The 16,725-nt window shown below is 44.6% G+C and overlaps 1 protein-coding gene across 1 annotated transcript in view; it reads right to left on the reverse strand.

The window, feature by feature from the left end:
- Positions 1 to 10,003, reverse strand: part of FKBP1B (FKBP prolyl isomerase 1B) — a 33,449-nt gene extending 23,446 nt beyond the window's left edge. The window contains exons 1-2 of the mRNA XM_054383670.1: positions 9,967 to 10,003; positions 6,821 to 6,868 (exon numbers count right to left, since the gene is read on the reverse strand). Of these exons, the coding sequence (XP_054239645.1) occupies positions 6,821 to 6,868; positions 9,967 to 10,003 (85 nt within the window). The remainder of the gene's footprint in view (positions 1 to 6,820; positions 6,869 to 9,966) is intronic.
- Positions 10,004 to 16,725: the final 6,722 nt, after the last annotated feature.

Genomic DNA, 16,725 nt, shown 5'->3' on the forward strand with positions numbered 1-16,725 from the left:
ACAGTTACTGACTTGCTTCTCTGTTTCCCCTTCCTATTCCCCCTTTCTAGAAATTCTCTACATCAGTTCAGGAGTTCCCTTCCCTTCTTCACCCAGAGGTAAGGATGATGGGGTAAGGCTGTATTGTACACAACATAGGCTGTGAAGCTATCCCTGCATCTGTTATTTCATGTGACACCTATGATGCAGGCCTATGTCAGGGAAGACACTGAGATGCTCCATAGCTTGCAGACCACACTACTTGCCACTTGCACTGCCTGAGGACATGCAGGAAATACCAGGTTCCCAGCGTGTCCACACAGCCCCTAGCCACACTGTGACTCCAATTACCTCTCCCTGCACCTTTCCATGTAGTCATACCACAGGTCCTCCAGTGGCTCCAGAATATGCCCCCAAACCACATCCAGCATTAGCAGCACTTTAAAAATCAAGGTGAATTTCTGTGCTACGTGCCCATCATATTTTCAGATTAGATCATTTTATTTTACAGTTAGTTTTCAGAGAAGTTTTCCATGTGCTTTCTTGTGTGGCTATTTCTATTTTTAGCATACAGATGTTCTTGAGGTATGCTCAAAGCACAAGCTGTGAACGCCGTTTGCAAGCCTAGGTTTTCCCTGTTAAGAGGATGCAGCTTCAATGCATGTGCAACACAGAACCACTCAACAGTGAGTGTGCCCTGTGAGCAGGAGCTCGCAGGAGAACAAGAGTCAAGAAATCCTGATGCAAAACAGGGCAGAGATGAAAGTGGAAAAGAGCTTCAAAGGGCCAGTATTAGCTCCTGGAAATAGCTGCTGCAGGAACTTGTTTTGCCTGTGCAAAGTTGATAATGCAGGGGTTTCCAGAATGTTCAGTCAAATCAAGTTTTTAGAGAAGAGTACAGTAGTGGGATGCCAGTTAAATGAGACGTGATGACTGCAAAGGGTTTTATGCACACTGGCTTGTCAGTCTTTCTGAACTGCAAATATTTAGGTACATTTCAGATCACATGAGAAAGCCTTCCTTCTTGTAGGTGCTGCTGTCTTCTGCTAGGGAATTCTAACACTCACCTATTTTTATAGAAAGAGCTATCACAGCTCTCTGGTCAGATCCATGACACAGATCAAAGCTTTCTGCCCAGTAACCCCCACACCAAAGAAATAACTTTAAGTCAAATGCCCACCTCTTTTAATGCAAGTATTTTGTTTTTCATATACAGTAAGTACTTTCTAATAAAAAACCAGAACACCATAATTGAGGCCTCTGGCTATGTATAGAAAATGAAACATGATGTTGCGTTCCACAATTGGTTAATCACCTTTTAATATGCTCTGATTACTTTTTGGAGAAGTGACCAATTCTTAAGGATGTCCAGTGCAAGGTGGAAATCAGAATGCAACTGGATAGAAATGATCCCAGAGCAACCTACCAGCTCATTTTTCACAATATAAAGCATCTCCTACAAAATGGGGGGCACTGATTGATGATAATCTCAACATGAGCCAGCAATGGGTGCTTGCAGCCCAGAAAGCCAACCATGTCCTGGGCTGCATTAAAAATAGCATGGCCGTCTCAGAGAGGCTGAGGCTGAGAGAGGCAATTCTTGCCCTCTACTCTGCTCTCATGAATTCTGTGTCCAGCTCTGGAGCCCCCAACACAAGAAGGACATGGAACTGATACAGCAGGTCCAGAGGATAGCCACAAAGATAATCAGAGGGCTGGAGAACCTCTCCTATGAAGGCAGGCAGAGAGAGTTGGTGTTGCTCAGCCTGGAGAACTGAACACTCCAGGGAGACCTTATAGCAGTCTTCTAGTACTTGAAGAAGGCCTACAGGATAGCTGGAGAGGGACTTTTTACAAAGGCATGTACTGACCGGATAAGGAGTAATGGCTTCAGCCTGGAAGAAGCCAAACTGAGATTAGACATTAGAAGAAAATACTTCACCACAAGGCTGGTAAGGCACTGGAACAGGTTGCCCAAAGAAGCCTGGAGGTGTTCAAAGACAGATCTGATGGGACCCTGAGCAATCTGGCCTAGCAGGAGGTGTCCCTGCCCATGTTTTGTATGTGTTAAAACTAGATGATCTTTAAGGTCCCTTCCAACCCAAACCATTCTACTATTCTACGAAAATACTGTCTGTCCTCTGATGTCAGTGAATTCTGCCTGTGGCAGAGCACTTATTTGACCATCATAAAATGATAAAAGTCAAAAATGCAGGTGAAATTTTGGTCCATTCCATTTTGTACTTTTCATCAAGCTCTATAAAAGAAAACGTATGAAAGATATGGACATACAAAGCATGAAATGCAAAAGAAAAATAATTGACATGATTAAACTTAAGGAAGTAATTGAGTTCAAGTTCAGAAGCTGGTATTTGGGAAGTCAGACTAATTGTCATCACAGCCATAAAAGCTATGAAACTGGAAAAGATCCGAAGCCTCCATGACTGACATGAGGAAAAGACCACTGAAAAAGAATGCAACCAAAGCTTCCAAAATACATGACAAAACTATTAATTAATGCACTCAAGAAGTGATCCTTGCAATCTCTCCACCTGACTTCCTACTTTAATGCAGGCTATAGGATTTCCACACAGTAATTCCTGTTTGAATTAGAGGTGATTTTAAAGCTTCTCAAGGCAATGAACTAACTGCAATTATTGACTGATGTTAATTATGAGTTAGTATTTCCAGTTCAAATGTATTCTTTATTTTAAAGTGAACATGTAAAATTTCACTTTCTAGTTATGAGATCTTAATGTATTTTGGTAAACTGGCAGTTGCCCTATCAATTTTTTTGTCCCCCATGTAACTAACAAACCATCCCTTATGCTTTTATGAATAAATAAAGTATTTTATGTTCAGAAAAATTTCCCAGCACTTCTACCACCCTCATGACTCTTCCCAGAACTGTGGACTACAAAAGCGAGCTGTATCAGTGTGAGGCTTCTGGACATCCTCCCTTTTCCTCAGTGTTCCTGCTTATATATTCATAAATTGAAGTCATCTTTTTGGCTGAAGACCAGCTTAGGAGCTCGTGTTCAGCTGACAATCAATCACCAGTCCCCAAGTCTTTTTCAAAGTCACTGCTTTGCATGACAAAGTCCTCTTATCTGTAAGCACAGGCTTCATTCTTTGTTCTTCCACCTACAACTTGTAAAGGGTTTTATAGAAACTGTAAACTATTCTTGTCATTTCACACAGTAATCCATAATACTTTGTATCAATCACCTATGGGATGAGACTCTTTATTTAGGATAGATTTGCTAATTTTTATCACTGTGGTATCTTTCTCTACTTGTACAAATGTCACAGTGGGGCTACAACCAGTCCTTTCGAAGGCCTACTGGAAAGTCCTCCACTAAAAAAGCCAATTTTATATCCATAGGCATATTTCTTTTGTATCTTTTTCAGTTTCTTATTGAAGTATCATCAGTTATTTGTGGATCTTGATGGAATACCCTATGATCCTCTGGAAACATTGTCCAGTCATTTGTATGCACACTCTCTTGGAGAGCTAGCTTGACAACATTTGCTATCCACAATCCTGAAATTGCCTGTCAGTGTTTAAGGGGCAAAGCTCTTAATTATATACTTTAACTTCTGGTCAGTCTTGAAGTGGTCTGGCAATTGGCTTAGATGACCATGTAAGGTTCTTTCCAACTGAACTATTTGTTTTGATCCTTGATATTGCAGCTGAAAAAGCTGCTGTCCCTTCCCTTCCCTTCCCTTCCCTTCCCTTCCCTTCCCTTCCCTTCCCTTCCCTTCCCTTCCCCTTCCTTTCCCTTCCCTTCCCTTCCTTTCCCTTCCCTTCCCTTCCTTTCCCTTCCCTTCCCTTCCTTTCCCTTCCCTTCCTTTCCCTTCCCTTCCCTTCCTTTCCCTTCCCTTCCTTTCCCTTCCCCTCCCTCTGGAGAGCTCCTGGTGCCCCTGCCCCACCACAGCCCCCCAGTGCAACCATTGAGAGACCAGCAGTCATCTTGTGTTTTCCCAGCACCAGCCAGCAAACACCACAGTGCCTGCTGGGCTGGTGCTAGGCCAGCACAGAGTGGTACTAGGGAGAGTGCAGCTCTTGCCCAGCAGGAGTGTCTGGCACCAGGAATCACTGGCAGTCCTGCTTGAGCCAGTTTGGCACTTTTCTGAGCCTCACCAGAGTGTCCTGTGTAGGGATGGACCAGCTAAATTGCTGCTGTGGCTTCAGGTGAGCTCCCCCATGGCTCAGGGACACCCTGGCACAGCCAGGCCCCACAGCAGCCACCTTTCTCATTTCAGATAATGGTTTGGTATAGGGGAGCTTGGCACTTGGCCCCCTGGGGTCAAATGGGAGGCTTTGAACTGGGGAGACCTCCTTGTGGGACTTGTTGGGATTCAGCTTTCTGCACAGAAGGAAGGGTCAGGAGAAGAGGAGGCTGTTTGCCCCCTTCATCCAGCAGCCTGAAAACTAATGGTTTGCTCTGTGCAGGTGACAAAGCTGGTAGGATTCCTCATGAAGCACCATGTGGAACTTTTTGAGGAGGAGATGGCTGCTGCATTGACTGAGGAGGCACCAACAGCAGAAACTGCAGAGGTATGCAAGGTGCACTAACAGCATAACAACAAAAGCCTCCCCCTCCAGAAGGTGGGACTGCAGCCACAGGGACAACCAAGGTCACCCACCAGCCTGCAGCTCTGCAGAAGCACAGAATAAGGCTACTGCAGGCTGGCTGTCACACTGTGTGCACTGATCGCACCAGAACTGCCTTAGCTGGGCTGAGCAAAGCCATGCAAGGGATCTGCCTTTCAGAGCTAAAATTGCAATTGGGCAGGTAGGTCCTTGACACCTCTTAACTTCCTCATGCCTCCACTCAATCTGGATGTCAAGCACCTGGAGAGGTCCTCTAGGGGGAGAAGGTAACACCAGCTAGCTTTGACTAAGAGATCTGATTCGTGTTTACCATGGTTTCACCTGACTAACAATACCATTGGATGGAAAGCTTGCCAGGATCTTCTCTGGCCAAGGGAAAACAACTGTAAGAGAAAGCTAAGTAAGAGTGGTGGCCAGCCAGACACCAAAGGGTAGGGGAAATAGTCATGTCAGAAGTGGGAAACTGAGAAAACTGATGCAGGATGAGAAGAACACAGAGCCCAGGTGTGTTAACAGACCCTGATGTCCATCCTTCAGATCTTAGTGCTGCTCTACTCTATCCCAAATGTATTTTGTGGTGTTTAATAAGCAATTATTTATTTACTGTACCTTTGTAGTCTCACTCCAACAAGTCTATTCCAGCATACCACAAATATTGAACATTACCAGTTCCTTAACAAGGGAATTGTAATATTATCACAGATTTCCAGGTGGCCAAGGAGAAAAATGAAGAGCTTACGAAGTCAGCCCTGCTACAGCTGACATGGGACAAAACAAGAGAACGTCAGCTCCGAAGAACTTGGAAAAAAAGCTGCTCCTCTGCTATTGAGAACAGATGTGGGACATCATGGCATCATCCAGCAAGAGGGCCAGGTACAGGACTCACCTTCCCTAAGAGCCAGTTTTACCCCACACTCTCTAGACAGAGCATTAACAACAAGGTTTTGTTCAGAGGCCTTGTTAGCCAAAAACTCACATTTGGTGTCACCTTCCTAAATCTCTGAAAATTCTGCACTACTAATTCCTGTTGCCAGAGTCAACAAATTTAAACCACAATCAAGTTGGTTTAAACCCAATCAAGTTGAGGATGCCATTAGGTTAGGCAGTTCACATCCCAAACTGCTTGCAATCCATCTGCACGAGGCAAAGTACAATGATCATTTTGCAGATGGAAAGCAAAAAGAGTAAGCAGATTGCCAAAGGCTTTCAGAAGCTTGCTCAATGAAATCTCTGACAAAAACATGACACAAACCTTTGCTGCTGGAAATGTGTTTTGGTGTCCACCCACTATCTTAGTTATCAATCCCATCATGTATATAACCTTCTGAAGAAGGTATTACTGATATCATATTAAAAAGGTGCTTGAGAATACAAATAGGTTTACCTCAGTAGTTATATTTACTGGAAAATGTTCCCACCTTGCTGCAGCTGTAAGCTAGAGAAGCAAGTACAAAACTGGAAGAAGGCAACAGCTTCCAGTGAGAACTCTTCTATAATGCTGAACACCAGAGGAAAACAGATCTGGGTGCAGCTCAGCAGCTCTCAATCCCCACATCACCTAAGTTCTGCTTTCTCCAAGGAAAAGGCCACATCACATGGCAGCTCTTGATGTGAACTTCCCAGCTGGAGACAGACTGCAAAAGTCTTTTGACAATTGACATAACTATAGACAAAATATAACATCCCAAAGTGATTTCAAGGACACTTTCCCTCTGCACAAAGGTGCAGCAGAAAGAGCTCCCTTAACAGACTTGTCACTTAAGATTCATCCAAGTCCATAAAACAAATGTTAAATATACTTTGCATTGATCTCTTCAGTCTGGAATGAATGTAACTGCCAGCAGGCTGACATGTGCTTTTAAGACATATACAATCATTACTGATCTGTGTTGAGATCAGAGGCTGGAAAAACATGAGCCCAGCATTTTCATGCTTGATTTCATTAGCCAGCAAAGTGGCTTAGACAATCAGGTCCACAGCCTCCTCTGTTAACCTCTCATCACTGAATGCTACGCTTGGCAAACCTCCTAGCATGCACATCTAGATGCTGTGGCCTGAACTGCTCAGCTGAAACCAAAGTGTTCAGGAAACCCATCAGAATGTCATCAAATGGATGATGAGTGGTAGGAGAAAGCAAAAAATACAAGACACACATTTGAAATGGCCAATTGCTCCTTAAGGCAAGGAAGTGGGTACAGAGAGAATATTCAGAACATGCCTTACCTGTGTAGTGCACCACACATGTCTGACCCTTCTTTGGAAACGTCCGTCCTGTTAAAATTAGAAAAGGTGATTCTTTTCTTGTCTCTGACTGGCTAGGCAGATTTATCTTGTAAGAGGAAAATGCCTGGCTGAGATCTGTAGTGACTATGCTTTATCAAATCACATTAAGCAAGACAGGAACACGTATGGTTTAGGGTAAAAGGTTCCAGCTTGGCTCCTCATACAATTTTCCCTTCATCGGTGGGCATTATGTTTGCATTTACATAAAACACTGTCAAAACTTCATGGATTATAACCATAAATCTTTCAGAATGTTTTTGTTGTAATTTTTTCAAATAAAGTCATAGAAGGCTTCATTTGCATTGACATTTCTAATGTCTTTCACTCAAGAGCTCTGACAAGGGCATCTTAATTAGCCAGGAAGGGATTTACAGAAACTTTCACCTACAAAGGCACTGTGCCAACAGTAAAGGGGTGATGCACTGGGCTCTCAAAAGAGCCTCCTAAAATTTCCATACTGAAAGGAAATTAAGGCTTAAATTATTTTCTTGCAACTGGAAAACAAAATTTCCATTTTCAAAATTACCATGTTCTAGGTGCTGCCAAAGGCACTAAAAGCCAGGGGAAGACTTTCCAGACTACATTAGGTGCCAGTGGTACATTAAACCACCTAACCTTGATTTCTTCAAGTAATGTTGTCCAGGGGAAGGCCCTGGACCAGCTATTGAGGAACATCCTTGCCAGAAAAACAGAAACTGAGGCTCATCTCTTAGTTGACTTGCTGACTGCCTCAGCATGAATTAACATGATAGATCATGGAGTGCGTCCAGCAGATCAAGGGAGGTTCTCCTCCCTCTCTACTCTGCCCTAGTGAGACCTCACTAGGAATACTACATCCAGTTTTGGGCTCTCCAGTTCAGGAGGGACAGGGATCTACTCGAGAGAGTCCAACAGAGGGCTATGGGGCTGATTAAGGCTGAGAGACCTTGGGCTTTTTAGTCTGGAGAAGAGAAGACTGAAAGGGGATTTAATAAATGTTTATAAATATATGAGGGCTGGGTGTCAAGAAGGGACAGCCTCCTCTCACTTGTGCCCTGTGATAGGACAAAGGGCAATGGATGTAAACTACAGCACAGGAATTTCCACCTCAATATGAGGAAGAACTTCTTTACTGTAAGGGTCCCAGAGCACTGGAACAGGCTCCCCAGAGAGATTGTGGAGTCTCCTTCTCTGGAGACTTTCAAGACCCATCCAGATGTGTTCCTGTGCGACCTGCACTGGATTCTATGGTCCTGCTCAGGCAGGGGTTTGGACTCAATGATCTCCAGAGGTCCCTTCCAACCCCCAACATCTGTGTGATCCTGTGTGTGATCACTCATGCATTATAGTGCACATTGAAGGGTATAAAACATCCAGAAACGTACAGTATTTGGGGCTTATATGCCAAAACCACTGTGAGCAGTAAATGGCAGGAAAGGAGCCTAATAGGGTGAGTCAAGACTTATAACATGAAATTGAGATTACGATGGTTCCAAGCATTATCTGAACAGCCTTGTTCTTCATCAGCTTGTATTTGGCTGCTGTGAATTGCACAAAGCACAGTACAATACATATCAGTCAGGACAATACTGTAACCCTAAAGTAAGAGTCATCTCATTTAACTTCAGTCACCTAAAACACTAGCAGCTATCATATGCCAGTTTCCTGGAAATCCTCTATTTGCAGTGGAGAATTAGCAGCACTTTGAGAAAAACCCAGTCTATCCAGAGAGAGGGAAGATGAATTCTTCTCTGGAGATGACTACGAAAAAAACCTACAAGGCTGCTTTAGACTAGCCACCTAAGCTGAGAAAAAGTTATGTGAGATGAATCCTACCCTTGGTAAAGGAGATGTTGTTCAAATGATGCACTATTATACAGAGATCTGAGAAAAAGAGTATCAGACCTTTCGGACACATATTCTGCTGTACGAGTAACACCAGCAAAGTCAATGAAGCTACATAAATTCAAATCAAAGTTGAATTAAAAACAAAGCTTCTCAGGACCACTGACTAGCTGTGGTTTTAAGACAGTGTTTAAAGTCAGCTGATTTTTATGAAGACTTGCATCCAAGAGTACTAATCCATATAACCTTATGTGGAATAAGATATTGCTTACAAAGACAGGGCTGATATATTTAATAGCTAGAGAGTACAATTACAAGGTTAAGTTCCACACTTCTTTCTACTCTCAACGCAGCAACATTACTTACACCCACACATAAGTATTCTGCTTTTAAATCTGTGCAACCAAGGGAAGAATAAGATCCCCCAACCTAAACAGGACAGAGGGAGAAATCCATTTAAAAGGACACAAAAAGAAAGAAAAGATACTAGACCAAGGAAGTTCAGCTGAGATGGACTTCAACAAATTATTTATGGTTGCGTACCAGCCGAGGATGAATTTGACTTATTCTATACATAACTACGGCTGGATGTTCTCTTTAAAAAACAACAAACCCCAAGCCCTGTGAAATGATATTTTAACACCGCTGAAGAGCAGAACGACATGGACTGGCTCTGGAACGGAGAACTTGCGCCAAGCAGAGGTTATTGCCACCCGGGCTGCACCTCACATTTAACCGGGAGGAGGCAGGCGGCCCGGCCACGCGGGAGGATGCTTATACAAATGGTTGGTGGACCCTGGCGAGGCTGGGCTAGGAACCGGGGAAAGTTTGCGGCAGGGCGAGCGCCGCGACGCCGGGACGCTCCCGGCCCCAGCGCTGCCCCCCGCGCCCGGCCGGCAGCACCGCGCAAGGGTTTGTGCACCTGTCAAGCAGATGTCAGAGACAAATATCCAGGCGGCCCTGCTGCGGCTTTCCCCGCCCGGGGAGCCGACAGCTTCCCCCTGACGCTGGGACCTCGAGCGGCCGCCTCGCCCCGCTTCCCTTTTCCCGCACCAGGGAAACGTGCCCGCGGAGGTGAGGGGGAGCGGGGGCGGCCGTGCCTTCCCTCCTGCACCATGTCGCCTCACGGCGGCAGGCCCCCGCGCTCTCTCCTCTCCCTTCAGCCTCGGAGCCCCGGGCGACACCCACCGGGTCGGGTCGCCGGTCAGACCCGGGCGCTCCCGCCCCCGTGCTGCAGGGCTGCTTCCCCCGCGGTCCCGTACCGTCTCCCGGAGAGATGGTCTCGATCTCTACCCCCATGGCGGCACCGGCGCGGCTCGACTCCGTCCAACACCCCTGCGCTCGGTACAGCACCGCTCCCCGGCGCGGCCGGACCCCCGGTGTAGGCCCCTCCGCGGCCGCCTGACAGGGTCCTCCCCAGCTGCCCGTCACCGCCCGCAGCCAATGCGGGGCAGGGGCGGGGAGGCCAGGGAGGGGAGGGGGCCGCCCCGAGTGCACAGGGGCCGCTGCGGCTGAGGGGCATTCGGTGGCGGCGGTGAGCCCGCCCGCTGCCATCGCCTGCTCCGCTACCCGCTGTGCAGGAGGTGCTGCCGCCCTCTTCCGGGCAGGGCTCGCCGGAGCTGGGTCCCACACCGGCTGCCCATGCGGCGGTGCCTGCGGAGCGCTACTCCGGGGGTCTTGTTGCCGTTTTCCCCTCCCGGACCGACCGTGCCCGCCGCGCAGGGTGAGCGGCAGGAAGGCTAAAGGCGTGTGCGGGGGCTGGCCATAGCGGTGGGGCGCTCCCGAGCCCACTGCCGAGCTCAAGCCCGCCGGGCAGGCCGGGGCACCGAGCAGCGCGCCCCGGAACTCTCCCAGCGCTCAGCATGGCTCAGAATACAGTGCGAGGGGCAGCGTTTTCCTGGTCACAAACGGCCGTGCAGGAATCACCCGCGTTGTGCATGTCGACCTGAACGTGTACCCGTTCCTGTCGGGGTGAGGAGTATGCTGGAGCGACCCATCCGTGGTGGCCCCCGCAACGTCACCCACGCCACTTTGAGGTACCTTGAGTACTGCGCAACCCAATTTATAACGTCCTGTCCTAATCCGTGTTTAAATAGGAAAATCTGTGTGTATTGCTCAAGTGCTCCCATGATGTGATAGTCCAAGTCCAAAAGCCTTTGCAAGAGCTACAAGTACTACTGACGAATGTACCAAAAATAAATTAAAAACTATTACCTCTTAAACTTCGTGTGTATGTGAATCTCACTGTTTCTACTGACTGTAAAGGAACAGTTCCATTTACAGTTCTGTGTGTTTTTGTTTTGTTTTGTTTTTAAAGGAACCTCAACATCATCCGTTTTCCAACTGAAAGAGCTGTCTGTATCCATATCATTCCAACCTGCGCTTCTCTGACATAGCTTTTTCAGTATTTTTATCTGTTACAGGCTGGAAAACTTTCCTCATCTACTCGAGGCAGTTGTCAGGATGATCGAACCAGGAATTTACTGTGCTGTTTTGTAACTGTGATAATGTGACTCTGGCTTCCAAGCTCTGAACTATACTGACCATCTCCATGCTGCTTTTCACACTGTTCTGATCAGACTTTATTGTATGTATCTTTTACTGTGAGTAGCACACTTATGAATTACTGGGGCTAGGTGGATCAAGCTCCCCCAGAAGTAGGCAAGTGAAGAAAAAGTACGAGTTCACCCAAGTTCAGAAGTGGTGATGATGATTGGGATTCCTGTGCTTCAGAGTCATTAGAGAGCAACAAGGTCAACACAGCAAATGCTGAGCATGTAAGGGAGTTATAAAGTGAAATTTTAGGAACACTGTGTCCTAGTAGGGCCCTTGATGTTACAAGAAAGGACTGCTTTGATCCAGGTTTCAGGTAGATATCAATGTCCTGTCAGACAATCAGGACATCAGAAGGCAAAACTCTGATGAATAAAAGCAATTTATACTTTGCTGGATTCCCTTTAGCCTTTATAAACACATGCTTCTTTTGATCAGGGCCACACATCTCTCCATGATATGGAAAAACAGCTGTTCCCCAGTCACATCTTATGACAGGAAGATACTGGACTCCATTGCATAATAGATATAGTTCACAAGGGACCACAGAATATCTGCTTCAAGTACCTTCCCAAATAACAGGCCTTAAACACAGATCCCAGCAGCCTCAGTTAGACTTTACAGCCACAGTAAGAAAGCAACCCCTACCAACAGCAAAATGCAACAGCCACAAGAAGGGATTAGGAGGGACCAAGCAGTGACTTAGGTCTAAAACTTCTGTATTTATAAGCATTGTATCCACGGCCTCTTGCCTCATGCTGGATCCGTAAACATAAAGAGTTTCTTTTGGGCACCAGCTAATTAGATCACCTAAACTTGTATTCCCAAAGACATGGAAAGAAATGTGAGACCAAATTCCAAGAAAGAAAAAAGGATCTGTAGAGGGTTATCTCAAAATTGTTGGGTGATATGAACAACAAATGTTCTTTTTCACCATACAGTACTCACACTCATAATCTTTGAGGCATTAAGGTCCTCAAAGACACTGTTGTTAACAACTGCCAATAATACAAAGATCTTGGAAGAGAAGACTGAAACAATGAATGTCCCATATCTTCAGGAAAGCCTGAAATACAATGGAAAGTGGTTTAGGATTGGCAGAGAAGTGGAGGAGATGCAAAGGCGAAGGACCTCCTTCTCTTTGGGATCCAGTATATCTGTCTCAGGATGAGTTCATTTGTCTCAGCTTTCAAGGGTCTGTAGATCTCACTACCTGAACACTGGACACTGGTTTACCAGAAGACCGTCCCACAGCACATCTTTCTAGGCCGCAAAAACCCCAGACAATACCCATTTGCCTCACCAGCATCCATGGAGGAGGACTCAGCATTACTGTTCTATGGACAAATAAAGCAAACTAAAAATGTTTTACAAATGCTGACCTTTCCACTCACTGAACCAACATGCGCAATCAAGTAATTTTAATTTAAAAGTGCATAGGACATGCAAAACCAGCACCATGCTAGAAAAAACACAACCACACTAAACACCAGCCCGTACAGCTCAGCAGGTCGTGTCACTGCAAATGTTTCTGTGCATCACTAGCACTGACAAAAAAAACAACAGAGCATCAGGCCAGAATGAGTGACTTTCCTCAAAACAGGTGCCCAGGGCAATTCTGATAGCATACCCACAGTGGTGGCCATTTGATGAAAGGATCATGACATACCAAAAATCTCAACATGCCTGTCATAGGACAGTCTAATTTCTCACCACTGCTGGTTAGTATAGGTCTGCAGCACAGTCACCTCCTCCCACCTGAAACTTGTTCCAAGTGCCCCAAAACAGAGTAAAGCTTTCTCCTGAAGCAATTCTGAATCCTTGTCTTCCTTTTCAAATTCCTCATTCACTTCTGTGTCATAGAATCATAGAACGGTTTAAATTGGAAGGGACCTAAAAGATCATCTAGGTTCAATGCCCCTGCCGTAGGCAGAAACACCTCCCACGACACCAGTTTGCTGAAGGCCTCATCCAACCTGGCTTTGAACAATTCCAGGGCTGGAGCCTCCACAATTTCTCTGGGCAACCTGTTCCTGTGCATTACCACCATTCTGGTAAAGAATTTCTTCCTAATGTCTAAACCTAATACGTTAATCCATAGTTTCTTCTCACAGCTGTAGCTACAACTGCAAAACTGCAACTGGAATTTTTCAGTAGCACTAAAACTTGAGTTGAAAGCTGCTACCTCTGTCTGGCATTCCATTCTGCATTGCCAGGTTCTTCTCAACTCAAATACTAATTTATTTCAATCACAGTGCTTACACATGAGTTATTAGGAAGATCTTCATCCTGATCTTCAAAGGACTTTTAAGGACTACTTGAAGTCATCTCAAGTATGCATAGCTTATCAGAATATACACCACCAGCTACTAAAGCCACGAAACTGGTAGCTCATGCTTCCAAATGGAGGCAAAAATTCCACAACCATGACCTAACCTTTTGGTCAAGCACTGGAAGAGGCTGCCTAGGGAAGTGGTGGGGAGTCACCATCTCTGGAGATGTTGAAAAAACGTGTAGGCATGCCACTTCAGGGCATGCTTTAGTGGGCATGGTAGTGCTAAGTTGATGGTTGGACTTGATGATCTTAGAGGAATTTTCCAACCTTAATGATTGTATGATTCTATAAATTAATGGAGCTCAGTTCCAGAAAAGATTAATATAATTTACTGCTTCCAAAAAAACATAGGCTTAGATTAATGTGTTCAGACATTCTTTCAAGCTTCCGTCTCCCCAGTACAAGACACTAACATACTGCAGTAATGCCAAACAGTCCAATATAATTACTAACTGGAGAATGTGGAGAAGGTGAGAGAGCTGGGTTTATTCAGCCTTCAAAAGACAAAGCTAAAGATGGATCTCAGTTGCTGTCTACAACTACCTAGTGAGTGACGCAGAGGATGTTGACACACTTCTCTCAGAAGTGCCCAACAAAAGAGCAAGATGCAATGGACACATGTCACAACAAGGGCAATTATGAGTAAATATAAGGGGGAGGGGGGAATTTTTCAAACAAAGCTTTGAGCAACCTCATCAAACTTTGAAATCACTCTTATTTCAAGCAAGCAGTTGGACCATATGGCCTCCAAAGACCTCATTCCCTAAATTGCTTTACAAGCTTGTAATATTTTTTCTACAGAATGAAGACAAAAAGGAAATAAAGAAGTGCTAGTGAATTTTGATATTACTGCACTGCACATGTGAAAAATGCAGTATAAATCTGAAATGGCAGCATCCATCCATGCTAATTAGCATGCTTGCAGATTGCTGTGCTGATATTGCTTCACTGCCTACTGTTGTGAAGCCAGCTTGCAAAACTGACGATATGCTCTGAATTGCTCTGTGTCTCAGTATTTCATTTATATAATAAGAATGATCATTCTGGTTTTGTCTGCTTAGATTGCAATCGATTCAGGGACACAGGTTCTCTTTTATTATAAATAAATGTTACACCTTGGAGCCCAGAGTTTAAACTCAGCATCAGTGTGTTCTCACAAACAAGAATTCCAGTAATAACAGTAAAATAGGCAGACGACAGACCAAGAGGGTTAGATTTTTCTCTTCTGCCCAATCTTTCACAGCAAAAAATGGATTTAAAAATGTAAGTCTGTCTTTCAAACTAAAAAGAACAGTACTGGAATCACATCTATAAACAGTAAAGTAATTAATCCCAATCTGTAATTTCCTTGGAAGTTACAAGAGGAAGTCAGTCCCTTTAAGAAACTTTGTATTTACAAGAAAATGCATAGAATCCTAGAACCTTTTTGTTTGGAAAAGACTCTCAAGATCATCGAGTCCAACTGTTACATATCTACCAAGACTGGTGATAAACCACGTCCCTCAGTACCACATTTCTACATCTTCTGAACCACTCCAGGGATCTGACCACCTCCTTGGGGAGCCTATTCCAGTGTTTGTTAACCCTTTCAGTCAAGAAGTTTCTTCTAATTTCCAATCTAAACCTCCCTTGGTGCAATTAGAGGCCATTTCCTCTCATCCTGTCACACCCTACTCACTACAACCTCCTTTCAGGGAGTTGCAGAGAGCAAGAAGGTCTCCCCTCAGCCTCCTTGTCTTCAGACTAAACAACCCTAGTTCCCTCAGCTGCTCCTCAGAAGACTTGTTCTCCAGACCTGTCACTAGATTCATTGCCCTTCTTTGGGCCCACTCCAGCACCTCAGTATCTTTCTTGTAGTAAAGGCTTCAAAACTGAACACAGCACAGCAGAGTACACAGAGTGCAGGACTCTGACTTTGGCCTTGTTGTATCTCATAAAGTTGGCCTCAGCCCATCTGTCCAACCTGTCCAGGTCCCTCTGCAAAGCCTTCCTGTCCTCATGCAGATCAACACTCTCAGCTTAGTGTCATCTGAATTGTCTGCTCTCTCCAAGAAAAGTCTTCCCTCTATAGTTCTGGTATTTATTCTACTTAGTGAAAAATGTCACTGGCAAGACTTACTTAAAGCAGTTCAAAAAACAGAAGGAAACCAACAAACCACAAATATTAGCTACAAGCTTCTGATTAGTTTTTCTGATGATTTTGGACAATGTAACTCTGGAAAGAAATTAACTGGCATTTTCAGTCCTCCAGATAGATGAATCAAGGGAGCTGGGTAACGGATTCAGAAAATTAAGGCCATGTTTGTTTTCCTTCATTCTGCATGTGCAATTATAACACTTTTTGATGAATCTCTGGAATCTCCCAAGCAAAATGATCAGCAGTTACAACTAAAAGATCAGTAGGCAGAAAGGCAGGTTGTACGTTAGATGCTTTTGAAATTGTCTCGTAATCATCCCTAAGTAGAACGGCTCTACCAGTACAGCAACAGCAAAACTACTCAAGTAACCTGGCCAACAGAAGTGTTACTATCATATATACCAAGCAAAATTAGAGTCAGAGAGAGACTACACCATCTTTCTCAATCAATATTCTCAAGCATGGTTTAACTTGAATAGATACTAGAATCCACGTGATTCGGAAGCAATCAAATTTGATACACTTTATGAAATTTGCCTTCTACTGTACTTTCCAAAATATGTGTTGCTAAGAGTTTGATTCTGTCTACACTGTTAACCAACCAGTTTCAGTACAGGGTTATGTCCAGCTCATACTGAACAGAGTCCCTTGACAACAATAAATTATTTTTCCAGTGTAGACAGTTTAAGTGACCTTTAGAAATTAACAAGCTGGGATGAATATTTATCTGCTAAAAATATGACTATACTTTGTTCTTCAAGTCACAATGGGCTTTCAAATGACAGTGATCTCATTTGCACACTGTAGCAAAGAGCATTTAACCACTCAAGAAGTTCTTATGTTATCTGGTGTGTTTGGTGCAAATGATAAAGTATGACTTCCAAAAAGGTACTAAAAAGAGATGTCTTCAGGAACAAATACATGTAACGCCTATGAAAGAGTAAGACTGGCACAATTTGGAAGCTGAATGTTGACTTACAGATGGAAAGACCTATT

This window comes from Indicator indicator, chromosome 9, assembly GCF_027791375.1.
Source record: "Indicator indicator isolate 239-I01 chromosome 9, UM_Iind_1.1, whole genome shotgun sequence".
NCBI lineage: Eukaryota > Metazoa > Chordata > Aves > Piciformes > Indicatoridae > Indicator > Indicator indicator.